Source organism: Spinacia oleracea, chromosome 5 (genome assembly GCF_020520425.1).
Source record: "Spinacia oleracea cultivar Varoflay chromosome 5, BTI_SOV_V1, whole genome shotgun sequence".
Lineage (NCBI taxonomy): Eukaryota > Viridiplantae > Streptophyta > Magnoliopsida > Caryophyllales > Amaranthaceae > Spinacia > Spinacia oleracea.
The window spans coordinates 19,283,567-19,307,327 of NC_079491.1; the positions used below are offsets into that span (position 1 = coordinate 19,283,567).

A 23,761-nucleotide genomic window follows, 5' to 3' on the forward strand; every position below is an offset into this window, starting at 1 on the left:
TATTTTAATTTTAAATACGTACACTAAAAAACTAGAACGTATTAACATGAAATATTGTATTTATATTAATATTAATGAATAAAAATAAAGACGAACAATTTACCTACATTTTGAACAATGTTTTGAACAATGTAACAAGAATTTCGAATCCATTGCACTCCATATACTTCCTCCGTATTTTAATATGAGTTACGCATCGACCAATACAAAGTTTTTGGAGATTAATTTGAATTGAATTTAATAAACTAATTACAAGCGGGGTAGTGAATTCATTATTTATTGAAAGAAATTGATAGTGCATGAATTATTTATTGTGGAAAAAAAGATGTGTAAGTAAGTGTATAGGCTCTGAAATAGATAGAAAGATCAATATAATAGGAAATAGGGACCATAAAAGGTAAGGATGTTTGTGCATTGGCTCGCACACGAATGCGGTTATAGATGGCTACAAAGTACAAACCTACCAAGGTATCACTCTTTGCATAAATGAGAACTTTCCTGTATAGTTTTGAGTATGATTAGTTACATTTTTTTTATATCATGTCCAACATATACAACTAATACAAGTGCACTGTAACAAAACTCTTAAAACATTCCAACTTAACAGAAGCCCTACATCTGTGGCCTGCGTCCAATATTCAATTTCCTTGATTTTTTTTTTTTACTTTACTTCACTCCATCTAAAAGCAAAGGATAAATCAGTAAATGATGCACTGTATCGTCAATGAAAGCAACAAGAATATCATTCTTTCCACCCTACTTAAGTTCCAAGGGAAGGACTGTTAGTTTCCAACCAATAAAAACCTATCTCACTCCCAAAAACACTTGCTAGTTTTCTAAATGCAGCTGAAGTTGTTAGATCCAGAATGGGATGACAATGTAGCATTAGAAATTGGTGGTAGCATCCCATAGTCTAAGTCGACCATCACGACCACCACTGCAGATCCTTTTCTGATCCAGGTCTGAAGCTACACATCTAACCATAGTAGCTGAAGAATGTGGTGTTCTGTACAGCTGCCACCCACCAGACCTGTCTTGAGACTGATGAAATAACAACATGGAATTATCTGCTGCACCAATTCCCAACCACTGATCTCCAGCATTAATAGACAGTATAGAACTATGCAGATTCATATTTTTAGTACATTCAATGTTGTAAGCAGCATACTCCCAAAACCTAACTGACCCATCATCAGACCCTGTAATGATTTTCTCATCCAGTGCTGAATACTCAACACACAGAACTGGCCCCCCATGATTTGCCAAAACTGCATCGCAAGCGCCTCTTGAAATGGACCAGACTCTAGCAGTCCAGTCATCACTTCCAGTAATCACAGTGTCTCCCACCATCCTGATGCTACGGATCCATTTTGTATGTCCGAGTAGTTTGTGGATATGCTTACCTGCACGGATATCCCATATGTGCACAGTAGAATCTCTACCAGCAGCAGCCAAAATTCCAGTAGTGTCATCATATTCCATGCAAAGCACGGAACCTGGGCAACGGGCAACTGTTGCTATGCAACTACCATTTCTGGCATCCCACATTTTAACAGTTCCATCATGGGAAGAACTAAGGATACGGTCACCTGAGAGCAACCGCACGCTACTAATCTGTGCTTCATGACCCTTCAGCTCTTCCAGAGGAATAAACTCGTGTTTATCCCAGATCACAATAGACTGATCATCAGACCCTGATACCACCTTCTCTCGATCGGAACTTATTGCACGCACGGCACTGGAAAGGGAGCATGCTGTTAAATAGCAAGAAAACATTGACAACTATCTTGGGAAGGACCAGAGAACACAGGGATTTTACTACAAAAGGGATGCAACTTTTGAGTAAATAAGATCACCAAAGGAAAGGACAATTTATCCCTGCCAAACCTATATGACACTGAAGAAACCAGCATGAATTAAACAAACTATATATAGATAAGGACTTGCATTGATTACCCTGTATGACCTCTCAAAGTTGCCCGAAGTTCAGAACCACGTTGATTAGGATCCCATATTCTAACCTGGACAGTGAAAGAGCTTGTGAAGATAATAGAAATGTAACTCAAAATTATTATTCATTAGTTAATGCATTGAACTCGGATTGATCTTAATCAATTTCATATGATATTTGTTTTATTTTCATGAATTTTCTACTCCGGATATAATTTTTTTTTTCTATTGAGTATGCCACTTGTAATAACCTTTTTTCCACTCCAATCTCCATTTTCTGAGGGTGATATAGAAGAAATTCATGTAAATCCAGTCATAAAAAAGGATCTTTCGCATTTATGCGTGTTCAATGAAATATCCCTAAAAAGATACTTGTATTCAAAATATAAATAAATTCCCTGCATTACATCTGAAACAAATTCAAAGAAAACTTCTATTATGATTAATGAATTTTACTTTACCAGGAACCATAACATAATACCATCCTTCAAAACGGAAGTTTTGCAAAAACAAAACTTAACAAGTAACTGGCTTACCGTGCAGTCTGTACTTCCACTAATAAAGAAGCCTGTATCTTCACGATCGCTGACCACATCCCAAACATCTCTTTTCGTGACACAATGTAAAGCAGTAATAGCGCTACGGTGGCCCCTAAGAACTCGCACATTTGTTTGACTTCTCTTCTGTCCTGAGTTCGGAAAATTTTGTTTGCGAGGCGTACCACTCTCAGTTGCAGCTGATGTAGCAAAATGAAGCATGATCGCAGAAAACATTAACATGTTAAGTAATAAATAATAAACATTTGAAAGGATGAGAGAAAGAGAGAGAGAATGTCAAGACAATACCTGCTGTTTCGGTTTCAAATGTCCACCCAGGAGCATGGCTGAAAGAGTTTACTTTTAGCACTGATTCCCTCCCAAACATGCTCCTGACCCAGTTTCTTGCGGTAGTAGATGCCTTCGAAGGTTGTTGACAATCTACTGTAGCATCTTGAAAATGTGGGGATTGCAAGCCAGAAGAAGATAATGATTGAGCCTTTAAATCTGATATTCCCCAGTAAACCATTTGTAGTTGATGAATATATGAAAAGTACCCTCTGAGTTGTATCTGAACAATTCCAGACACAGCAATGTGCAGGAAGTAAATGACACTGAAGGGTTTGATAATTAAGTAAAGGAACACTTAAATTCAACATACACAGGATTCTGTAAAAATAATTATCCAGAAATAATGCATGAAACTTGAAAACTAGCAATATGCAGGAAGTAAATGACAATTAAGGGTTTGATAATTGAACAATCAAGTATTCTAAGTGATCATACTATATACACTAGCTCCCTGAAATTAGATTGCTGGCTGGGACATAATAGAGTCCGTCTTGACAAGAAGATTTCTGATAGACTAATAGATATATACTCCATGTCAAGTTTTCAACAAATAAAATGGCTTGTATTTTATTACATGTCATCATGCTAAGGTCTTCTCAAGTACTCATGTCCATATCATTTTTCCAGCGCTACTTAAAGAGTAATTTACAGTTGCTAGGAATGACAAAATGACTCGTTAACCCTACAAATGGAATTTGATATATCTATTTATGGAGTGGGAGGACATGATAGAAACTGAAAACACTTACATAATGCTCAAAACTGACATTTTTCTGGGCTATATTTTGTATTATTGGCCACGCATCTGTATCTGCCATACCCAAGCCTCCCTTCCAATTGAACGTAAACAGAAAATATCGGGCATTCCTGAACCGTTAGTAATTTGAAGTTGCATTGCCAGGAGAAAAGAAAATGTTCAGGAAATACCATATGTGATGCTACCACGACCAATTGTGACATAATGAGGCTCTCATTACTGGAAGTCCTGGAACCACAAATTGAGGAATTATTAACTTTAAAGGAAGGATGGAAACGAGAAGGAAAATGGATATCTCATTCTCAACATTGGATTGTTGTCATAAGCTTTATCTAATTGAAAAGTCATGTCATCATAACTCTATTCAGGCGAAACATATATTGAAGAAATCCAGTTCACGTCTAGAAGACTATCAATTGACAACCATTGTATCTAACGAGTCCTGTGGTTGAGAAGGAATTCATGGTCTTCTGAAATCAAGATTCTACACAAGTCTCTTTGTGGAACAAAATAGTGTTTCTAGCCTTTTCTATGGAACCACGTCTATAATAATCTCTTCACACAGATTATAAAAGCACTTAATAAGGGATGTTATGTGATCAGGGATGTTGTTTGGTGAAAAATGTTTTCAAACATTTTATGTTGTTTGTTTTGATAAGGAGTGGAAAACAATTTTCCAATGATTAAATAACTCTCTCAAGGGTGGAAATCATTTTCCATTTGAAAGGAATGGAAACCACTTTTCCTCCGTAACTCCCTCTTCTTCCCATCAATCCTCACCCATCCACTTTCATTTTTCTTTTTTCTATGACTTTTCTTTCTTGTAAGGAACCAAACAAAAGAAAACTAGTTATATTGTTTTTTATTGAAAAATGTTTTACACCAAAAAGCATTTTTGAAAATGTATTCAGTCAAACCAAACGGAGCCAAATGCACCATATTGTTCGTTCCATCTACAGAATGCACCACAATGAGAAACGAAACAAGATTGTTCACATCCTTTAGTGATTTTGACTACTGCTTAATTACACAATTTTGGCCACAAATATTATTGTGTCAAGGATCACAACTGAGTCCTCATTATCATTATCATTACCCCATTGCCTCAAAGAGGCTCCCGCAAGAAGCGGGGTAAGGGGGGTCGGACGTACGCAACCTTACCCCTGCAATTGCAGAGAGGTTGTTTCCAATTGACCCAAAAGCGATAACGGGACGACAAGGATCACAACTGAGTCTGATTTCTTATATTGCTAACAAATACATTTACAAATGTTACAAAGCTAAAAATTTGATTTACATGAAAGATCAAATTGATATTCCTTTTGTGACAGTAGCCAATTAATGGCCTACATTCTTGTGAAATATGATATACGACCAGAAAAGACCACAGTATATGCATTAATCACGTGCTGTATTTAGATTAAAAAAGAGAATAGATAGAACTTGAAAAGGCAACCCAAACCTGCCTACAATTTTAGTCTTGAACAAAACTTTTGGTCAGATTTCCTAAAGCACCAGCTAAAAGCAATTGAGAAATGGCTATGACCCAATATCAGCCTCGAAACAGATCCGCACAAACCCAAAACTATCTAACCGAAAAACCCGTTTGACAGGTATAGCTATGCTTTGATCTTGAAGGCTACACTTTTACCATGAAGATATTCCAGCAAGACATGGTGGGAAATAGAAGTTAATAAGTCGCCGAGAAAATAATTTTGGATTCTATAAGGTTAGTGTATTAGCAGAAAAAAATAAAAAAAATAAAAAATAAAAAAAAGAGCAACTGTAAATTTCAGTATTCTTGAACTGTAAACATGTTATAGCTGTAAGAAATTTATAAAATACCACTTTTTCTCTGAGATGGTAAAGAGAACAAAAGGGGAAGGTCCACTAAACTTCTAAAGTAACCAATTGCAGTGAAAAAGAGTATGGAAAGATGTAGAATTTACTTGCTCAAACACTGCTCCATCAGACTCTCGAAGTATGCTTCCCAGAACCTGCAATATTACCCAGTCAAACACGGAAAAAAAAAGAGGATATGGAGCCATATTACATCAAAATCATTATTAGAGATGGCCTCGAGGAGGGCATCATGTATTCATCCTAGTGGATGAACCATGATTAACCCTACCATAGGCCCATCATGGTACAAATAAGTTTTTGTAGACGAGAACACTCCATTATTGAAAAAATAAACAGTTAATACAGCAGGGAAAACTGCAGTCCTCCAAAAAAATAGGTAGATACAAGAACAACATTCAGATCTCATCGTACATCTAAAAAAAATATTTCAGGGTCAGCCCACTAGGCTCTCAGGCTCAGCATGTGACAGAAATGCAAGGTAAACTTATTGTTTATAAAAAATGTTTGAGACTTGATTGCAAAAGATTCTATCACTCCTTTCCAACCAGATAACACAAAATAATAGTGCAGAAAATTGATCAAACCAGTACCTCTGCCCCTTAATCCGACTCAAAGCTGACACATTTTTCTTGCAGTTGCCGTAAGATATTTGCAAGACACAGTGAACACAACCCTACCTTACTAGAGAGCTAGTACCATAAAATTCTCTCAAAGCTTTGACTCACTGGAATCTTAGTCTTCCTAATGAATATGGTTCAATCAACAGGCTGTGGTTGGTTTCTTTGTTGGTTTTTTATAAACGGGACACAGGGGAGAGCACTTGTAAACTTAACTCACCTATATGGGAAATCACTTCAAACTCAAGAAATTCAAAAGGAAAGCTCTCTTGTCTCCCGATATAAAGGACTCCTGAAATAGAAGTATCGTTTCCCACCCCAAATATAGTGTCAAATGCATTGCGTACAGAACACAAACGGCAAAGATCAAGGAGTGGAGAATAATGAACACTTTCTTGTCCTTGAGTTTTTGGCAAAAGAAACAAGATTCGCTTTACCTAATGATTATTACACAGAGAAAGAAAAGAAGAAATCCAAGAGAGAAACTTCCATATCCCGTGTAGGAAGCATGGATCACTGCCAGCATGTCCTATCTATTCCTTTGGAATATCTACATGCAATTAATCACTCCCTACCACGAGGAACCTGATTCTAGCAGGAATACAAAAGCCACGTACCATCTAAAGATAGGTTCCTAGACACTAAATAGTAAGGTCTAGTTCGAGTTATTCATCTAGGATCAGCAAAATCTGGCTCCCAGAACTCCAGATAATATAAATGAGCTCCAGAGCATGTTTATACTAGCTGAATCAGGCATGTCAAACTAACTGAATCAGCTAGTTGGTTTAAATAATGATATGGCACAAAATGCATATTGAGAGCTTAACTGAGCCTGGAAACTCAGCCCATTTGATGGATCTAACAAAAGATTTTCAAATTGGAAATTGCATACGAGGATCTCAACCTAAATAAAAAAAATCCCCCACCCCAAAATTTACATCTCATCAGGGAAGACTAGATAACTATTAATAAGATTCAGGTGTATATTATTTTTTTGAAGGGAGATTCAAGTGTATATAGGACTATAGGAGGCACTAATTGAGGCAAAACTGCAAAATCAACCATGGCTTTCTTTCAAGACCCTACCAAATTTATTCTGAATAGTCTCATTATCAAAGGGAAATGCTATGACATTTCTACTTAGGTATCCCTCATATCAATATATATGTATCTGATAAACTTGAATAAGTTGAATGTAAGGATTTGGGAAAAGATATTGGGTGCTACCCTTGAGAAATAGATGATTCAAATCAACCGTATCCCTTGAAAAAAATTACGGTCTCTTTTCCTAACCTCTCCAAAGCTATCTCCATCCCACATCATTCTAAACGTTCAATTTCAATTGCTATAACTCAACATTAGAAATGTTGCAGCTTTCTCAGGCCTGAATTTCTTCATTCCCCTTCTCTTAAAAAAAAGCTTCCTGAAGTGAAGTTTCCTACTATGGCAGTTCTCTCAGTTTTCCTGCTTAAACTATTATTTAACTAACAAATGTCAAGCTTTCAGTCAACATAGAGCAACACACAAATTTCTTTTCCCTCTTAAGAGATCCCAAAACTTGTCCCGAAGTACTTTCTATCAAATAACCAACCGTTGTTGTATTTGTTGCTTAGTCTTTATTATACCCTAGTTTAAGTAGAAAAACACAGATTAAGAATGTCATTAAAGGTTACAATTAAGTCCAACCAAATCAAATTTGCAGTATTCATGTTTAGACAGACTTGTCAAAATCCTGAAAAACGTTGACAAATAAATTTCCATGTGAAAATCATTGTAAAAGATATTAACTATGCAATGGAATACAATATGCAGTCCACCACCCTAACCTCAAACTCCATTGACATCACCAGAATAAGAAGCTTCTCAGGGGAAACAAAATATACCCTATATCCTCCCAGATGGATAGAGAAATGAGATGACGTTGGATGTAGTCTGAAACATTATTGAAATCCTTCCTGTACATCTCTGCCGACACTTCCAGCGCCTCTCTCAAAGTTGGCATGTCATTTTGGTAGGTTGCACATGTAATAAGTACTTTCACCTGATGTTTAGAAGCCCACAAATTAAATAGCCACGTTGAGCAAAAAAATGTACAAAAGTGAGACACACTGGTAGCCTCAGTAACTAGCATGATCAGACAGAAAGATTTCTAAACAATTAGCATAAATTCTGTCTTCAAATGATTTTTTTTGAAGAACCTTTTCCCTCACATATAAACAAGGAAACAATCTCCACACTTGTATGATGAGGAATAGTTGGAAAGATGTGCAAGGACTTATAACTGAGAATGCAAATTTCTGTTTGCTCATGCATGTAACTTGAAAACGTGGACTTAAAAAACATTACCAGTTCCTTCACAGCAACAAACTGTTCCTCAGACAACTGACCATTCCATCCCTTGAACACAGCATGAAAATGGAGTATGAGTACAGTTTGTGGACAATAATCCAAGTAAATATTCGGCAGAAACACATACATCATTCATGTGTTCCCTTACACACTCAATTAAGGTTCTACCAACAATTCCTTTGGCATCTGTCTCAACTAGAGCTGCAAAGACGGAAAACCATGCCCAATCAGTTTTGATTTCAAAATAAGAGATACCACCCCTCTGGAACACTGTTTAGTGAAAACATACCAAGAATTGTCTCATATTCATCGGATGAAAGAATAACATCCGCATCTCCAAGTTTCAGAAGGGAGATCCACAATCCCTGAATAACAAAACAACATAATTACAAACTTAATCACAGTGACCATCCAAACCAGAGCTATTTTAGACTATAGAGCCAGGATTAGAAGGGTGAGGAACTATAAAAGTGATGGAAATCCTAAAGAATAATAATCTCTTGTAATTTTTCCAGTAAGCAACTAGTGACGTCAACATCACAAAAAGTTAACTTGTTAAGTTTTTATTTTGACATAACCAAAAACAAAAGAGAGTTTACTCAGTAGAGTCAGAAGACTTCGAACGGTGAGCAGATAAGAACATTTTCACATTTTCTACAGTATTCTCGTCAACAATCAAAACTATAGATGCAAAATGTTACTGAAAAACCGAACTATAAGGATAAAATAAAATAATTATATTTCCTTAGCTACTTGTCCTTTCCATTAAAGAGACATATGTTTCTTGAATGCCAGGTGTTTAGGAACAAAAACACGATAGGTTGCTTAACACACTTGAAACGGCGTCCTCTTTTTCAGAGGATTAACGTTATTGCGAATCAGGGCTAGGTTCAGTAGTAACCACCCCACATCCTTTGAATGAGATCCTGGTCCTGGAGGAAAAGAAGTTGCTTTAGGTGGTGAAACATCTGAGTGGACGAATAAACGAAGAAGAAAATGCTGGAACTGATACTTTCTGCCTTTTCCTTTTATCGAACCTGGTAAAAAGGAATGAAACACTTGACCCATATCCCTCTCTCCCCCCCCCCCCCCAATCTGTGCAATAACGTGTGTAGAACTGCAGGTCAACACAAGCTTCCTTCTCTTCAGCTCAAAACGTTGTTCATTTCAATTATATCGTGTATTAGGCCATAAATAGAGAATTTTCAGCAATAGTAGCATTAATGAACACACCAACAAAAAGGTCAAAAAGAAAGAGTGATGTAATAATGGAAGGCAAATACTCAAGATGTTTGATGGAAGGGAATCCTCTTGTCAATTTGCTGAATAATTTTAGTAGGTTCCATAACGAAGGTCGAATTCCCATTTCGTAAATTTCTTGCTTTACGAGTTAGGAATTTGAAAGAAAGAAGCAAAGCACACAACGTATTTCTGTTCATAAGAAGTTTTGAAGTTTAAATTTGATGGTTTCTATTTTAGGGGAGTAAAAGTTGAATATATGTAATCCCAAGTGAATTGGGTTCGGCTATATAATACATGTCCACCTATTTATTTATCATTAACAATTAGATAAAAGTAAACACTTGAGCCCTCTTCTCTTCGCCTGGTCCCGTATGATTTTTGGCTCGAGTCTTCCTGGGTTTGAATGTTTTCTGTTATCGAGCCGTGAAAAAGATTCAACAAAAGCCAGCTTTTTCTGGTCTGGTCTAATCTGGTTTGATTTTAGCAAAATTAAGTAATATCCAATAAGATTAAGGTGAAGAGAACATAGCCTAAGTCATGTTTTCCAGAATATGGCCAGGCAAAGTGCCTTGTGAAAACCTTAAACTTATGCGGTATTTACTTAAAATCTCCAACAATACTGTTCCTTCCTCCCACCGATCAGTAGCTTGTTTCCAGTTATAATACACCACAGCTTGATATAGATGCATGTAAAATGCTGATTTTATGGCTTACGAGTCAAAGAGAAGAATCATGCAACAAAAAGCCACTTGGGAAAATTGAAAAGTCCCAAGTGAGCCTTTCTAGGCGAAAAAGTTGTTTGAATTTTCACTACCTGCAGCTTCACTTTTATGTCCAAGATCACTCCTTTCTCCTCATCCTGTGAGCAAAAGTAATTTAAAACTAATTATCGCAATTATACAATGCCTAATTCGATTAATTGACAGTTTGACACTTCATATCTGCATTCATTAACGTAAAACAACTTCTTTCGATGTATCCTTTACAATGTGCCGCCTTAGATTATTTTTTAAAATTGGAAATATGAAATTACCAGAACATGAAGTTGAAAAGAAATGACTGAAAACTACAACATGACTTGCAATTAATTGGATAATAGCATTTATTATTAATCAAAGGCAAACCAAAACTCCAGGCGGCACACTGTTAAAGAACTATGGGGGTTTGGTAAAAGCACTCAGCACGGGAATGATGAAAAGTTGCTATGTTTTGTGCAAGAGATCTTACATCCTTGTCTTTTATGCATTTTAGGATCTGCTTCCTCTTTTCATCTTCCACTTCTTCTCTAATGTTAGCAGGAAATTTAGCATATGTGCATTTAGCACCACCTGCACAATCAAGGCAAGAATACGAAATGAACTTGTGAACAGAATTTTACCGGCTAAATAATTCATTTATGAATAACGTTTGATAAAGTACCTGAAACTCCATCTGTAGGGTCTGGTATGGTTATAATCATCAAGTCTGAATGAGATGATGGAAATACCGACATAGGACTTTCACCTCTCCAAATTGCATCTATTAACTTATCGAGGACATTGTCATTGCTTTCACCAGATGACATTACTTTTTCTATGTAATTTGAAAACCCTTGAGAGCTAAGAAATTCAGCTATCTGCCATAAATAACAATTTTCAAGATTAGAATACATGGTTATGATTACTGACTAAATCATGTAAGTCTGAAACAACCACAAGTCCACAAATGAATAAACTAAAAGAAGTTTCCTTTAGCCTTTCTTTGATTTCTTAACTGTTAGTATTTCCAGGCTGTAAATGTAGTGCAGATGCACAATACCTCATGAAGAATTCCGTTCTGTAGGGTATCACATCTTTCTTCTATGCCTAATATATATATATACGAAGTTTTTTTTTTTTGACATACTCTTTAATACTTTCTTGAATTACATCATTATTTTGAATGGTAAAAACTATTTGCGAGGAAAGTATAATTAGGCCCTGTTCTTTTCGAGTTCAGTTCTTTCATTTCTTTTCGAGCGAGTTCAGTTCAGTTCGAGTGTAGTTCAGTTCAGTAAAATTCAGCTCAAAAGAACAGTGTCTTATTTAGAAAACACCAAGTTGTAGAGAAACAATTAGAGGAGTGGGGGAGACAGTTTTGGGACGCTAGGGTATCAGGACTTAGTTGCAGTGAAACAATTTAACTTCAAACGTTTAGCATGACCAGAAAAACAAGGACAAATACTCTTTAGCATGGAGTTAAGGGGAAAAAGGGAAGGAACGTGTTTTATACTTCATCTGTTCCATAATGTTCCTCATGTTTACTATTCATATGGTCAAAGTTTAAAAACTTTGACCTTAATTAATAGTATAAATAATGGAAAAAATATTAAATTTTGGGATTTTATTGGATTTCTTTCCATGTAAATTTTCTAAATACCAAATTTTTATAATTTTTACTAATGCGAAATTAAGACTATTAATGGTCAAAGTAATGCATTAGAGACCTCATATTATGGATGAGGAACATTATGGAATGGAGGGAGTAGGTCATACTTGACACTTGATTCACGAAAACCGACAGATGAATACCTATGCATAAGATGCTTTCTTAGTCCTTACAAGAGCTAAATGCATGCAATGCGTGCTTCACCTTTCAAAATACATGCACACCAACCACTTTAAAAGAGTACACAAACGGCCAGGGCAATTTATGCATTTTAGGTGGAAATCAAACTCTTCAGGGTTGGCTAATAGAATAGCCACACCCAAAATTTCTCCTTCCAGAATTTAACTTATTCATGAAAAAAGATCATCTCCAACCCTGGAAATCACTCAGCCCACCATTGTTACACTCTTCATCAGAAATCTGGATGGGTAGTCTACATTTAGTTTAATGAAAAGCTGAAGGTATTCATGAAGGATTTTCTCTTCAACCCTTCCTAGACAGCACAGCTTACCAAAAAACTCTAAAGTGTCTAATCTTATAGTTGACTTGCCCCACACAGCCTCTAACCCACCAATTTCTAACATGCGCTCAGGTATTATAACAAGTTTGTGCCTGACTTTGACAGACAAGGCTATAAGGTAAACCTAAATAAGTATAAAGGAACAAGCTTTGCTCTGATATGTCTTTTAGCTTTGTTTATTCATTGGACAAGAAGCCAGGAAGATGTGACGAAATAACACAACGCAGGGTACTTATGCAGCTTCTACCATTTTACGGTAAGTACAATACTGTCTTAGTCAAACTGCACAGATATTGAACTACCGCACCCTGGAAGAAAATACTGCCGCAGATGAGAAATATCTGCAATTGGAAGTAGCAAAGGACAAAGATGGAATAGTTGGCAATGGAATAGCGCCTTTAAAAAGAGAAAGAGACTTTTAATAGACAAATTAAAAATAAATATAAAGATGACAAAAGAGAAAGATACTTCCAAGCAAAACAGCATACCATAGGATCTGGCACTTGATTATTTGAACGACACCTATGCACTATAAATGCTTGAGCATCAAAGGTACATTCCGTGTTATTTACCTGAGAGAGAACAAGAGTAATCTCTGTATTTTAAACCAGTGTATCTAAGACATTTCCAAACCATTCTAGGTTCAGTGACGAACATGAGGCATATTAGAAAGGTGAACCATGCAAATAGAGAAAGACGGATAAATAAGACTGGACGTAAAAACATACAATAAAGTTACGGTATCCTGATAAGATCTTAGCAAAGAACTTGAGGAATATAAGCCTGCACAAGCCGGTACAAAATACATAAGTAATATAACCAAGGCACGTATAAATTTGACTCCTGAACAAACGTTTTGCATGTATAAATCATTTAAATATGAGGAATTTCTAAATTACTAACAATACAGCGAGAAGAATAATTAGCACGAACAGTGCAACAAAAGCACTACATTTATACAACCTTACCTCTAACAAGTGCATTTCATTTTTACTCCCTCCATCCACTATTTGAAATATCTTCCTCTGTTTATAAATATATACTACATATGCAGTTTCAAAGAATAAAATGGAAGGAACATTCAAGATGTTAAAAATCTAAAGAATAATTTAGGGAAACTGCTATCTTATTCTTTTACACTTCCCAAATATGACAACTCAAATTCAAACTAGAATCCCGTCAGGAATATCCAACCAGTAGAAAAGTATATTGAGCATAACTATCATTGCATCACCTCATGGTTCACACCATTGAGAATGGTCAACAACAGCAAAAATATGATGCATCAGAAACGTTCAGCATACAGTATACACAGAAATTCTTTTCCTTTGGGACACAGTCAGGTGGTCATGAACATTTGAGAAATGAAACATGATCGAGTAGACATTCACAAGAAGAGCGCACTGAAGAATTGATACTTCAAAGTTCAAACTCAGAATATATCTCAAGGATATTAAAATCTGCAAATCGAATTGCAGTTTTGATTGGAAAAAATTTGCTTCCATGACTGAAAAGCTTTAATATGATGATGGCAATATAAAATCAAATGACAGAGGAAACTCTCAACACAACATATGCAGTTATTCTAAATGCATCTTACTTAATTAGTACCTAAGAGGGGATGGTAATGTCACCTTAGTTGAAGATCATGGCCCTTTCCCCAAGGCTTGGCAGCAACTTTAGGGCATCCCATATATAGTTCCCCAAAGCCAGCATTTATCTCGTCTATACGCATCACAACTGGATACAACAGATTCTTTATATCCTCATGCAACAAGCTTAACTCTGGTTCTGGTACAGGAGGTATCTCCTCTGACGTGGAGATGCAGTTGTGATCAATATCAACAGTAACAACCTATACAAGAAACTGAAGTCCACTTCAATTTTCCTCATAAGGAAAGAAAATAGTGTACTGAGATGTTGAATGTCACAAAAATGTGCTGCAAGTTATGGACAATATCACGACATAAAAGTTTTAACTTTATATGCACAAAAGTCAGCCCAGATCTAAATCGTCTGCTAATAAGTCAAGAAAAGGCATTCAGGTTATTATTTTAATACATTTTTTAGTTTAGCTGAACAAATTTTAAAATGTAGAACTGATGGGAGGTTGCCTACAGTTGCCAAAATTGGATTAACACAGGTCACAGAAAAAGCTATTGGCTCGAATTTAAGTGGATATTAAGAATGGACGCAGCGCTTCATTGGCTGAAAAAGTATTACATCCACATTCAGGAGTATGAAGCACTATATATATGACCTCATATCTCCATCTTCTCTTTTCTCGTGCTGAACTTGAAGTTGTATGTTCCCTCCATCCCCTAATGTTTGTCCATGACGACCATTCACAAATATACAGAAGCGTAACTGATAAGTGAAATTTAACCATGGAAGTAGAATGTATGAATACGCATTATTAATAAAGAGGCAATGTTCAGGGACAAGTAACAAAAAGAAAGTGGACAAGCAAAGTGGGAAGTAGGGAGTGTGTCTCTAAGGGAATCTTATCATCATCTAGAATACTTCCTCCATTCTTTTAAGTTCTTTCCTCTTTCCGTTTTAGTTTGTTCCCTTGAGTTCTTCCTCGCTTCATTTTATTCCTTTTTTTATTGCAATTTGAATTCTCTGTTTTATCCTCCCTTTCCCCACAACATGGGTCCAATTTATCTATTTAATGATAATCATGTCTCTACGCAACTCTATCTTTCCTACCCAAAAGGTCGAGGAAGGCACCCACTTTCCACTAACTTCCTCATTTCCTTGGTTTTGGTTGCTAGACATGCTACACCCACAAGCACAAACTCAAGGGAAAGGGAGTACAATCAAACTGTAGTATGTTCCCTAACTCATAATTATTTGATTGATTCTTGCTGCATCTTTAGTTGAAATGGGACATTTGATTTTATCTTCTGTTTCAGACACTTGAACTTGAGTGTTAGATTCATATAGAAGAAATTTAAAAAATTTAGCTGGCCAACTGCAGAAAGGAAATTGTAATCGATAATATTGCAGTGGCAGCAGTATGATCAGAAGTAGACCTGTCAAACGGGTCGGTCGGGTCGGGTTGTAAAAAAAAATTATTTTCGGTTTCGGGTTGAATCGGGTCGGTCACTTTCGGGTTCGGGTTTACAAATGCTTGTTCAAGACCCAGAACTTTCGGGTTCGGGTCGACCCAACGGGTTGAGAGATTTTAAAACGCGCATTATATTTTCATTAATTTAGGTGATAAATATACAAAATATGAGCAGAAATTAAGAAATTTTCCTACACAAGTTTATATGTATTCAAATTCAACCATAAAATGACGTATAATTCAAATTAAAATCATATTACACACAACAGTAGTAAAAACACCGTGTTTATTATGCTTAAATTTTCTCATAATCTCATTTTTTAGTATAAATACAATGATTTTCAATCGGTCGGGTCCCAAACGGGTTCGGTCGGGTTTTGACCCATTACTTTTCGGGTTGCTCGGGTTTGGATAAATCGGGTTACGGGTCACAAAATCTTGTTCATGACCCAGTATTTTCGGGGGGGGTTCGGGTCGGTTTTCGGGTCGGGTCGATTTTTGACATGTCTAATCAGAAGGCTGCAACTCTGCAAGTGCGATGAGATGGATAAGAAAATACATAAACATAAAACAATTTGAAACAGCAGAACAGTATAGTTGGGATGCACACTTATTATGAAAGAAGATGAAAGCAGCTTACACCATCCATTGAAAGTCCAGATGTATCAACACTTGAATGAAGACCGATGATATACGGGGTTGGAGCATCAACGTAGTCCACTCCTTTTGAGAAGAGCAACGGAATGTAGACGTTCTTCGGAAATAACAAATTAGAGGTCAGCAATTAAAATACGTTAAACATACACATGAAACTTAGTATAAAGGGAGGCTTAATGGTTTGAGTTGTCAGCAATAAGAAAACTCAAATCCCATTTAACTAGCAACAAAGTTGTAGACTATACAGCTGAAAATCTCCTACAAAGAAGTAAACCTAGTTATGGAACCCTCTTTCAAGGCTCATGAAACTAGTAACAGGGAGCATTAGCGAATAGACCTTACAAAATCATAATTCAGTTGTTGTAAATTAATTTTAAAAGTCAACACAATATCAGCATCAACGATATCCCAATACCTCTAATATCTTCTGACAGGTAGTCACAATATAAATAAACGAAAAAGTATTCAAAATGAAGTAAATACAACAAATAAGTCATTATTTGTCTTTGGGAACAAACCCTTAATAAGTTTATGTTTCTTTGTTTCCCTTGTTACCAGCTTACGGACAACTTATCAATAATGATTTGGAGGCATTTAAAATATTACAGAACTTTATCCTGCAACAAGCCAACAAGTTCTTGACTCTAACACATTTATGAGCCAGGCTCATTACTAAAAGAACACACCAACACGCTATAGAGAGAGAGAGAGAGAGCTGTTAACAAGGAACATGAATTGTTGGATACAATGCAAAGAATGAGTTTTAATTCTACCATTCTGTGAAAATGGGTTTTGTCCCACATTGGAAGAAATGATAAGTGTGGGTTTCAAGTCTGGTATTTAATGAAAAGTGGTTGTCCCACATTGAAAGGAAAAATGATGTTTCCCTTGTTTATATATGGGGAAGTGTTGTAAATACTTTGAAGTGCTTCCCCTAATGGTTTGGGCTAGAAGGGGCATCCCCAAGCGGGCAGTCGTTTCGTGACACATGTGCGATGTGGTGGGGCCTCCTTTTTGGCCTTGGCCCCACTCGTAACCTGACGGTCCAGTTATTATGAGACCGTTCAGTTACATAGCTCACTCCACACTCTTAATTGAAGTCGTAACTGTAAAAAACGCTCCCTTAATTTATGTCTCCATTTTGATTGCGAAATTCATTTCTGATTTTCGGTTACAAACGTTTTGATTGTGTAATTGATTTCTGATTTCGGTTACAAATGTTGATGCCGATATAATCAGGTTTTGGGAGCTCATTTGAACACACCGAAAATATTCTTACTCTTCCTCTCTTTTCTATTTTTCTAACCCTATTGTTCTGAGCATATTATGAGTTCCTAAGTTCGTCTTATTTGAGTGCACATTAAGACAAATTGTTGTGTAAAATCTTGGGGGGTAACGCCTATTCCGATTGCACCTTTGCTTCTAAGACAGGGTTCTACACGTTGCAGCTTCACATATATACATCAAATATTCGGCCCACATTTCCTTAATCATTTTTGGATTGTACATTAACATTTCCTACATGAATTACAGATTATTACTGAAGCTTGTAAAACTTACCTGCCACTGAAATGGATACATTAGATGACATAGAGCCTCTGAGACAAGTGTCAAGAGTGTGTACCTGTTACATAACAAAGGAAAATATGACAGATGTGCCAAATTTGATGATATTGTACGATATATCAACTCTAAGAAGACTGCAATGCTGCATTCAGGGATTTTTCAGCCCACAAGTAGACAGTAAATTCTTCGAATCACAATCATTTTAGGCACGAAGAGGTAAACAGAAAATTCGCACCACAAATTAGTAATAAAAATAACTCCCACAAAATTTACACCTCTTATTCTTCATCTTGTTTTATTCACTTTCTAATTTCCATATTGGCTTTTTCCTCATTTCCAACCTCTTTTGTTTGTTTCAATTGCTACAGCGACTAATGTTGACATTTAACATTCTGACATAACATACCTTTTGGCACATGGTCCTTCAATCCTTAATAATGTAAGATTTTTAGTCCTCAAATTCTTCTAAAGGTCAGTCATGCTCCTTCCATCTCATTCTATCGTCCTTTTGATCTGAATCTCTTACTAATACGAATGGACCTATATTTCTTCAATTTTGTGCTTCCAACTTCTTAAAAATATTCAGCTCCCTCGTGAATTTAAAATAAGGCTATCTTTCAGCAAAGTCACCAAACACATGTTCCAATACCGATACATTATTTTTGAAATCCTTAAACAAGATCTACATAATAGATAAGGTAAGACCACAAACGCAATAGAATAATGATTGGAAACAGCCATCAGGCCAAGGTTTCACCAAACCGGGAAACACTTCCATTTTGCCAATTAGTACTCCAATCCACATTATGTTTCTATTCAATGGACCATGTGAACTAGACATCCTCAAGGGGAGCAAGATGCATTTTCCCTCGTGGTGGTGGCATCCCCCCCCCCCCCCCCCCCCCGCACTCCAACCACCAAAGAACCTCATTCTCTCACTTTCCTTCTTTTCATTATCACCACTTCCTACTCTCTCACTGCTGCAATCACTGTCAGTCCTAAAACAGAACAATTATAACTCTACATTCATTACCATGCATTGCTGTCACTGCTCTTGTTTTTCTATCATTAGACCTCATCCATGTTTTATTATAAGCAACGTAAAAAAAAATCACTAGAAAGTATGATTAAACTTCTATAGACTTCTCATGATATTTATATGGACATATCCTGAACATCAAGAAATGGGAGTAAAACGGGTATTACACAAAAATAATCAAAAGGAGAAGCAGATTTTTTATTTTATAAGATATGGGATACTTGCAAAGGTTCTAATTGGTTGCGCAATCCAGTTGTTTTTTCTGTCGGAGGAAGCAAAATTGGCATGGAGAGAGAAAATGGTTAAGGAAGGGTGGAATCATTGGAGATGGTGTCAAGTGACAATAAAGGTTATGGTAGGTGAAGGTGAAGTTAGCAATGGTGCGCTACAGTAAAAGGAATTAAATCATGGTCCGCGACGCATAGTAGAAGTCTACAACTCGGAAAACATATACTACCTCTGCTCATGAAAGTTCTTTACACTAACTATTTGCATGGACTCCAGTGCAATATTTGATCTTAATACATCCGATTCCGTGTGAGATAAAATTATTAAAAGTTAATATTTTGAATATACACATCGAGACGAATCTAATAAGACCTCACGCGATAATATTTTGATGTATATAAATATATAATAGTGTAAATTTACGGTCAAATTTTTCATAATTTGGACACATTCCAAAGTGTAAAGAACTTTTAGGAACGGAGGTAGTATTTCATAAGCTGAATAATCTAATAAGTGTTTCCTAGTGTGCGGAGGTACCCTAAAGTACATATTAGCCTTAAAATTCGAAGTTTCGGAAAGTAAAATCTCAAGGGGGAGAGGTGAATGAGCTCAAGGGGTTTGGGGGTAAAACAAAACCAAAAAAACTGTCCAATCTAGTCTCTAGTTATTTTGTGGGTAGTTTTTGTTTTGATTTTCGTTTTATTCTGAACAACTATCCTTCTATCAACAAGAGGGTGGAAGAATTTAAGGATGCAGACTTCCACTAAATCATATGACATAATAGCTAGAGAAAGAAAACCATTATTGATCACTATGGTGATTGGTGAGTGGTGACTTGGTGAGTAAGTATTGCTGACATCTGTACAAGATTTTTGCAGTGTACTTTTGGCGACAAACAATCTGTTATTGCACACACCATCACCTTCCTATAAGACATGTTTTCCTCAGCTGGACTTATTTATTGGCCCTAATATGAACTTTTTGTATCAGTGAATTAAACTTACATCATCCTTATCTGAACTTGACTTATTCCCGAAACTTTTCTTTTTAAAAAGGTGAAAAGAAAAAACTCTAAATCTTACTTAACTTCACAAGTTCACTGCTATTGTGTAAAAGGGATATTCCTTGAAATCTCTCGTAAAATAACAAGGAGGTTTACTTCCACTTGAAAACTTATCTTTTTTATTTGTAGTCTATCTAGAGGGGGTCAGGGGGAGCTAATAAGTTTCAACTTTTGTAGTAAGGCACGTACTTATCTGATCGAAGCAAGATCCTCCTTTCAAGCAATACTGCCGTAAAAAGAATAATTATGTTATGGGCATCCAGGCATTCTACCAACGGCTGAAAGGATATCTGCAATCATTGATCAAACATTTGTCAAAAGATTGTTAATTTACTTGCAATTTCAGAATGATTGTCAACAGTTAACAGCTCATTAAGATAAGTCATGCATAAATGTACATTGCCACATAAGAAGGGGGCTAAAGTTCTATAAGTTCATACATCAGCATGCGGAAGTCCGTATGGAGGAGCCTCAGCAGAGAACAAGCAGTTGTTGATTGCAAACAGAACTCTATCAATTCCTGGAGTGGGCATAGGAACTTTGCAAACTGTTGCTGATATAACCTCCCAAAGTGGCTTGCTGAAATATAATTGAATTGATTAGGTCAAAGTTAACTAAATGTTTAAACGGCTGCAAGCTTTTTTGTAAGCTCCGAAAGCTAATCGTTGGTTCTAAAAGAGCAATGTGGATGAGGCTGTTCTGCTTTCATCATTAAATTCTTATCCTACATGATTTCAACTAAAATAAATGAAGTTTTAGCTGCAATCAAAGTTCATCCTCACGGGCCACTCACCGACTTCCTCTAGTGGAAAAGCAAAGAGCAAATATCTCCTCAAGTGCATCACGAAGTACACTAAAACAGGGCATTCGTGAAACGAGAGAAATACACTTTCCAGCAAATGAGTTCAGTGGTATACCATATGCTTCACCAATGTCTTCATCAACAGAATCCCGGAAAGCAATACAGCTAACATAAATTTTAGCCCCATCACCCGCTGAAAGAAATGTAAAAGTGAATTAATTAGGGATCTAAAGCACAAAAAGGAGAAAACCCTAGATCAAATGAAAAATGAAATTAAATGGCAGCAAGTCCCATAGGAAAATTACTAGTCTGGTACACCAGATAAAATAATACATTTAGTAGTCGGTCACGAAGCAACCATGTGATTACGTTGAGAACAATCCCTTTACCCACTGACGAAAGAAATCATCACCATAAATAAAATTATGAGAAGATTGTAACACCACAATTCCACATATTCAATGAGTTTTAGCCATACCAAGTAGCCTATATCCACTGAACATTATTTTCTTAGTAATTTTATTCCGTTTTAATTGTCTTCACGTTCCCAGAAGAGAAGGCATGCCTCGCATGAGGACGAAGGGGCCCTTCCAAATTTTGGAAAAGGACAGGAAAAAAATGTTAAACATAAGTAGATCAAAACGACTATTAATTTGCCGCTATGTAAACTTTATGATAATGGAGAGTAATCATCAAATGCGATTGAAAAAATTCCCAAATTAACAACTTTACCCGTTAAAACAACGGGATAGCTCCGCGGATAACTTGAGGGATCATTTGCATCCAAGCCTGACCTATAGAACTCAATCCCTGCCGGCAAAACACACTGCATTTATAGGCACCAAGAGGAATTAAATTCATATATTTCATATGTATTAAGTATAACCACAGTATTTGAAAGTAAGAAAGAACCTTCATCTTTCCTTAAGCACAGCCAAGAAAGTGAACCATACATAAAGTTGCAGGCTTGAAATTAGACACACTATGTCAATAGATGCTATTATACATATTGACCTGACTTTGCTTTTCAACAAGATCAGTAAAGATGCTATTCCCGTGCCCAGAAACATAAGTAGCCATCAGTATTTGAGTATTGACATTAAGGGGTAATGATTTTGGCACACCACTGTGAGACACATTTTTCCGTGCTTTACTCGCAAGGTGGTGTGCCAAAATCAGTTTCCCATATGAAGCTTCTAATAATCTTGATGGTTTAAATTATTGCTAAAAAGGTTTATGAGGCAGTAAAATTGTTATTTTGCAAGGGACCACCTCAACTTGGGGTGTAGTTCATGTAACCACTTGTAAGTTTCAAAACATTGAGAAATCAACTGAACCTCAAATTTGTTTACACATTACCCTCTTCCTAGTTCCTACAATTACTCTTTATGAGTCTCTCAAAACTTTATACTCAGTAAGAAGAACAAAGACTCAGTTAAGCATCATGTGCATGGATATTTGGATATTTGTGGTGAAAACCAATTGAGATTGCAAAAAATATAGGCACATGTAACAAACCTGAGGTTCCAGGTGGTTTATTACAATTTAATTTAGAGAATGGTGCCAGCGCCTAGATTATAGATGGTTCCTTGTAAAAAAATCCCTAGAAACACTACCTAATTTCTACTTGCCAATCATTTGTGGCATCACACTGTGACAAAGAAACTGGTATGCAATACATACAACAAAGGTTGCAGGTTTGTCTCAGGTCGCCATTGTCTACATGAAGGCCATTGAATATCAACAAACTGAAACAAGACTAACTGGTCACCGATATGCAACGTATGTCGGCTGTTGTTCTATAACACTCCTTTTTAATATATACACTCTAATCTTTTGCTATTCCACTTCCATGAAAATTTCCTTGAAAAAACATACTGCTGTTTTCCATACAAAATGTCAGTCTTCTGAAATCGTTCTTACACTACACACAACCTATTAGAGAATCAGCTAAGTAGCACAATTTGAACTATGGACACTAAAACTAAATTCGAGTCAATATGAATTCATTCAAAATAACACAAAATTAGAGCATGTCTAGTAATTCTTCTCCAAGCTTTCTTTTTCATTTTAAGATACTCCCTAATGTATTATTAATATTTAAAATCAGCAGCTTATTATTAATGTATTTTACTTTTCTACTCCATTTTTGTGCAAATATCCCAATAATTCAATCAAGCAACATTGCCACCAATACAACGACTCCCCGGAAAAACCAACTAATATACCAATTCATGCAATAATACAACCCCATCAAAATTTCAAATTACAGCAAACAAAACCAATCAAAACCCTAAAAGAATATAAAAAATTCAAAAAAATGAAGTGAGTCAACTGACCATAGGAAGCTCAGGTGGCAAAGGAGCATAAAGGGAGTGACCAAAACGAGGGTATTGATCAATAAGAGAAGATTCATATACATAATTCATGCCATAATAACCAGTAATTCCATCTAAAGTACGAATTTCTGGGCCAATTCCACAAACTACAAAATACTCGAAAAGAGGTGCCATGTTTTCCTTGGAAAAACGTTGACAACTTTTCCAGGGAAGAATTGATGGGGTTGTTTGAATTCCCAACAAATGTTTCTGGAAATGGAATAGTTCAACATGGTGTGCGATTGATTTGGCTGGATTATCCTTTGTTTAATGGAGAATTGCAGGTGTTTTGATTTGTTGGAATGATAGTGACTCAGTCGTGCTACCAATATGATTGAATTATCAACTGACGGAGTTGTTTTAA

The 23,761-nt window shown here is 36.2% G+C and overlaps 1 protein-coding gene across 2 annotated transcripts; it reads right to left on the reverse strand.

Moving 5' to 3' along the window:
• Positions 1-457: 457 nt before the first annotated feature.
• LOC110796437 (DENN domain and WD repeat-containing protein SCD1) lies at positions 458-23,761 on the reverse strand. Of its 2 annotated transcripts, XM_022001497.2 has the most exons (24): positions 23,359-23,761; positions 21,752-21,845; positions 21,011-21,212; positions 20,658-20,796; positions 20,407-20,507; positions 17,882-17,945; positions 16,305-16,418; positions 14,226-14,446; positions 13,320-13,374; positions 13,080-13,163; positions 11,085-11,280; positions 10,893-10,993; positions 10,480-10,524; positions 8,713-8,788; positions 8,551-8,624; positions 8,421-8,471; positions 7,958-8,115; positions 5,544-5,591; positions 3,765-3,822; positions 3,587-3,667; positions 2,796-3,057; positions 2,487-2,686; positions 1,957-2,021; positions 458-1,738 (listed from the first exon to the last, which is right to left on the reverse strand). In XM_022001497.2, exons 1-24 carry the CDS (start codon positions 23,530-23,532, stop codon positions 886-888), a joined length of 3,516 nt encoding a protein of 1,171 aa, XP_021857189.1. In that variant the 5' UTR covers positions 23,533-23,761; the 3' UTR covers positions 458-885. The 2 variants fall into 2 exon arrangements, with proteins under 2 accessions (XP_021857189.1, XP_021857190.1); XM_022001498.2 differs by lacking the exon at positions 23,359-23,761 and having other exon boundaries at positions 21,135-21,212; positions 21,752-21,814.

Bases quoted from the DNA above. Each gene is read 5' to 3' on its own strand.
- LOC110796437 (XM_022001497.2), bottom strand. From the start codon at position 23,532: ATGGCACCTCTTTTCGAGTATTTTGTAGTTTGTGGAATTGGCCCAGAA. The intron at 11,281-13,079 runs GTATGCTGTTTT...TATTTATGGCAG, and splicing joins ATCAAGTGCCAGATCCTATG to ATAGCTGAATTTCTTAGCTC. The intron at 2,687-2,795 runs GTATTGTCTTGA...TTGCTACATCAG, and splicing joins ATTTGAAACCGAAACAGCAG to CTGCAACTGAGAGTGGTACG.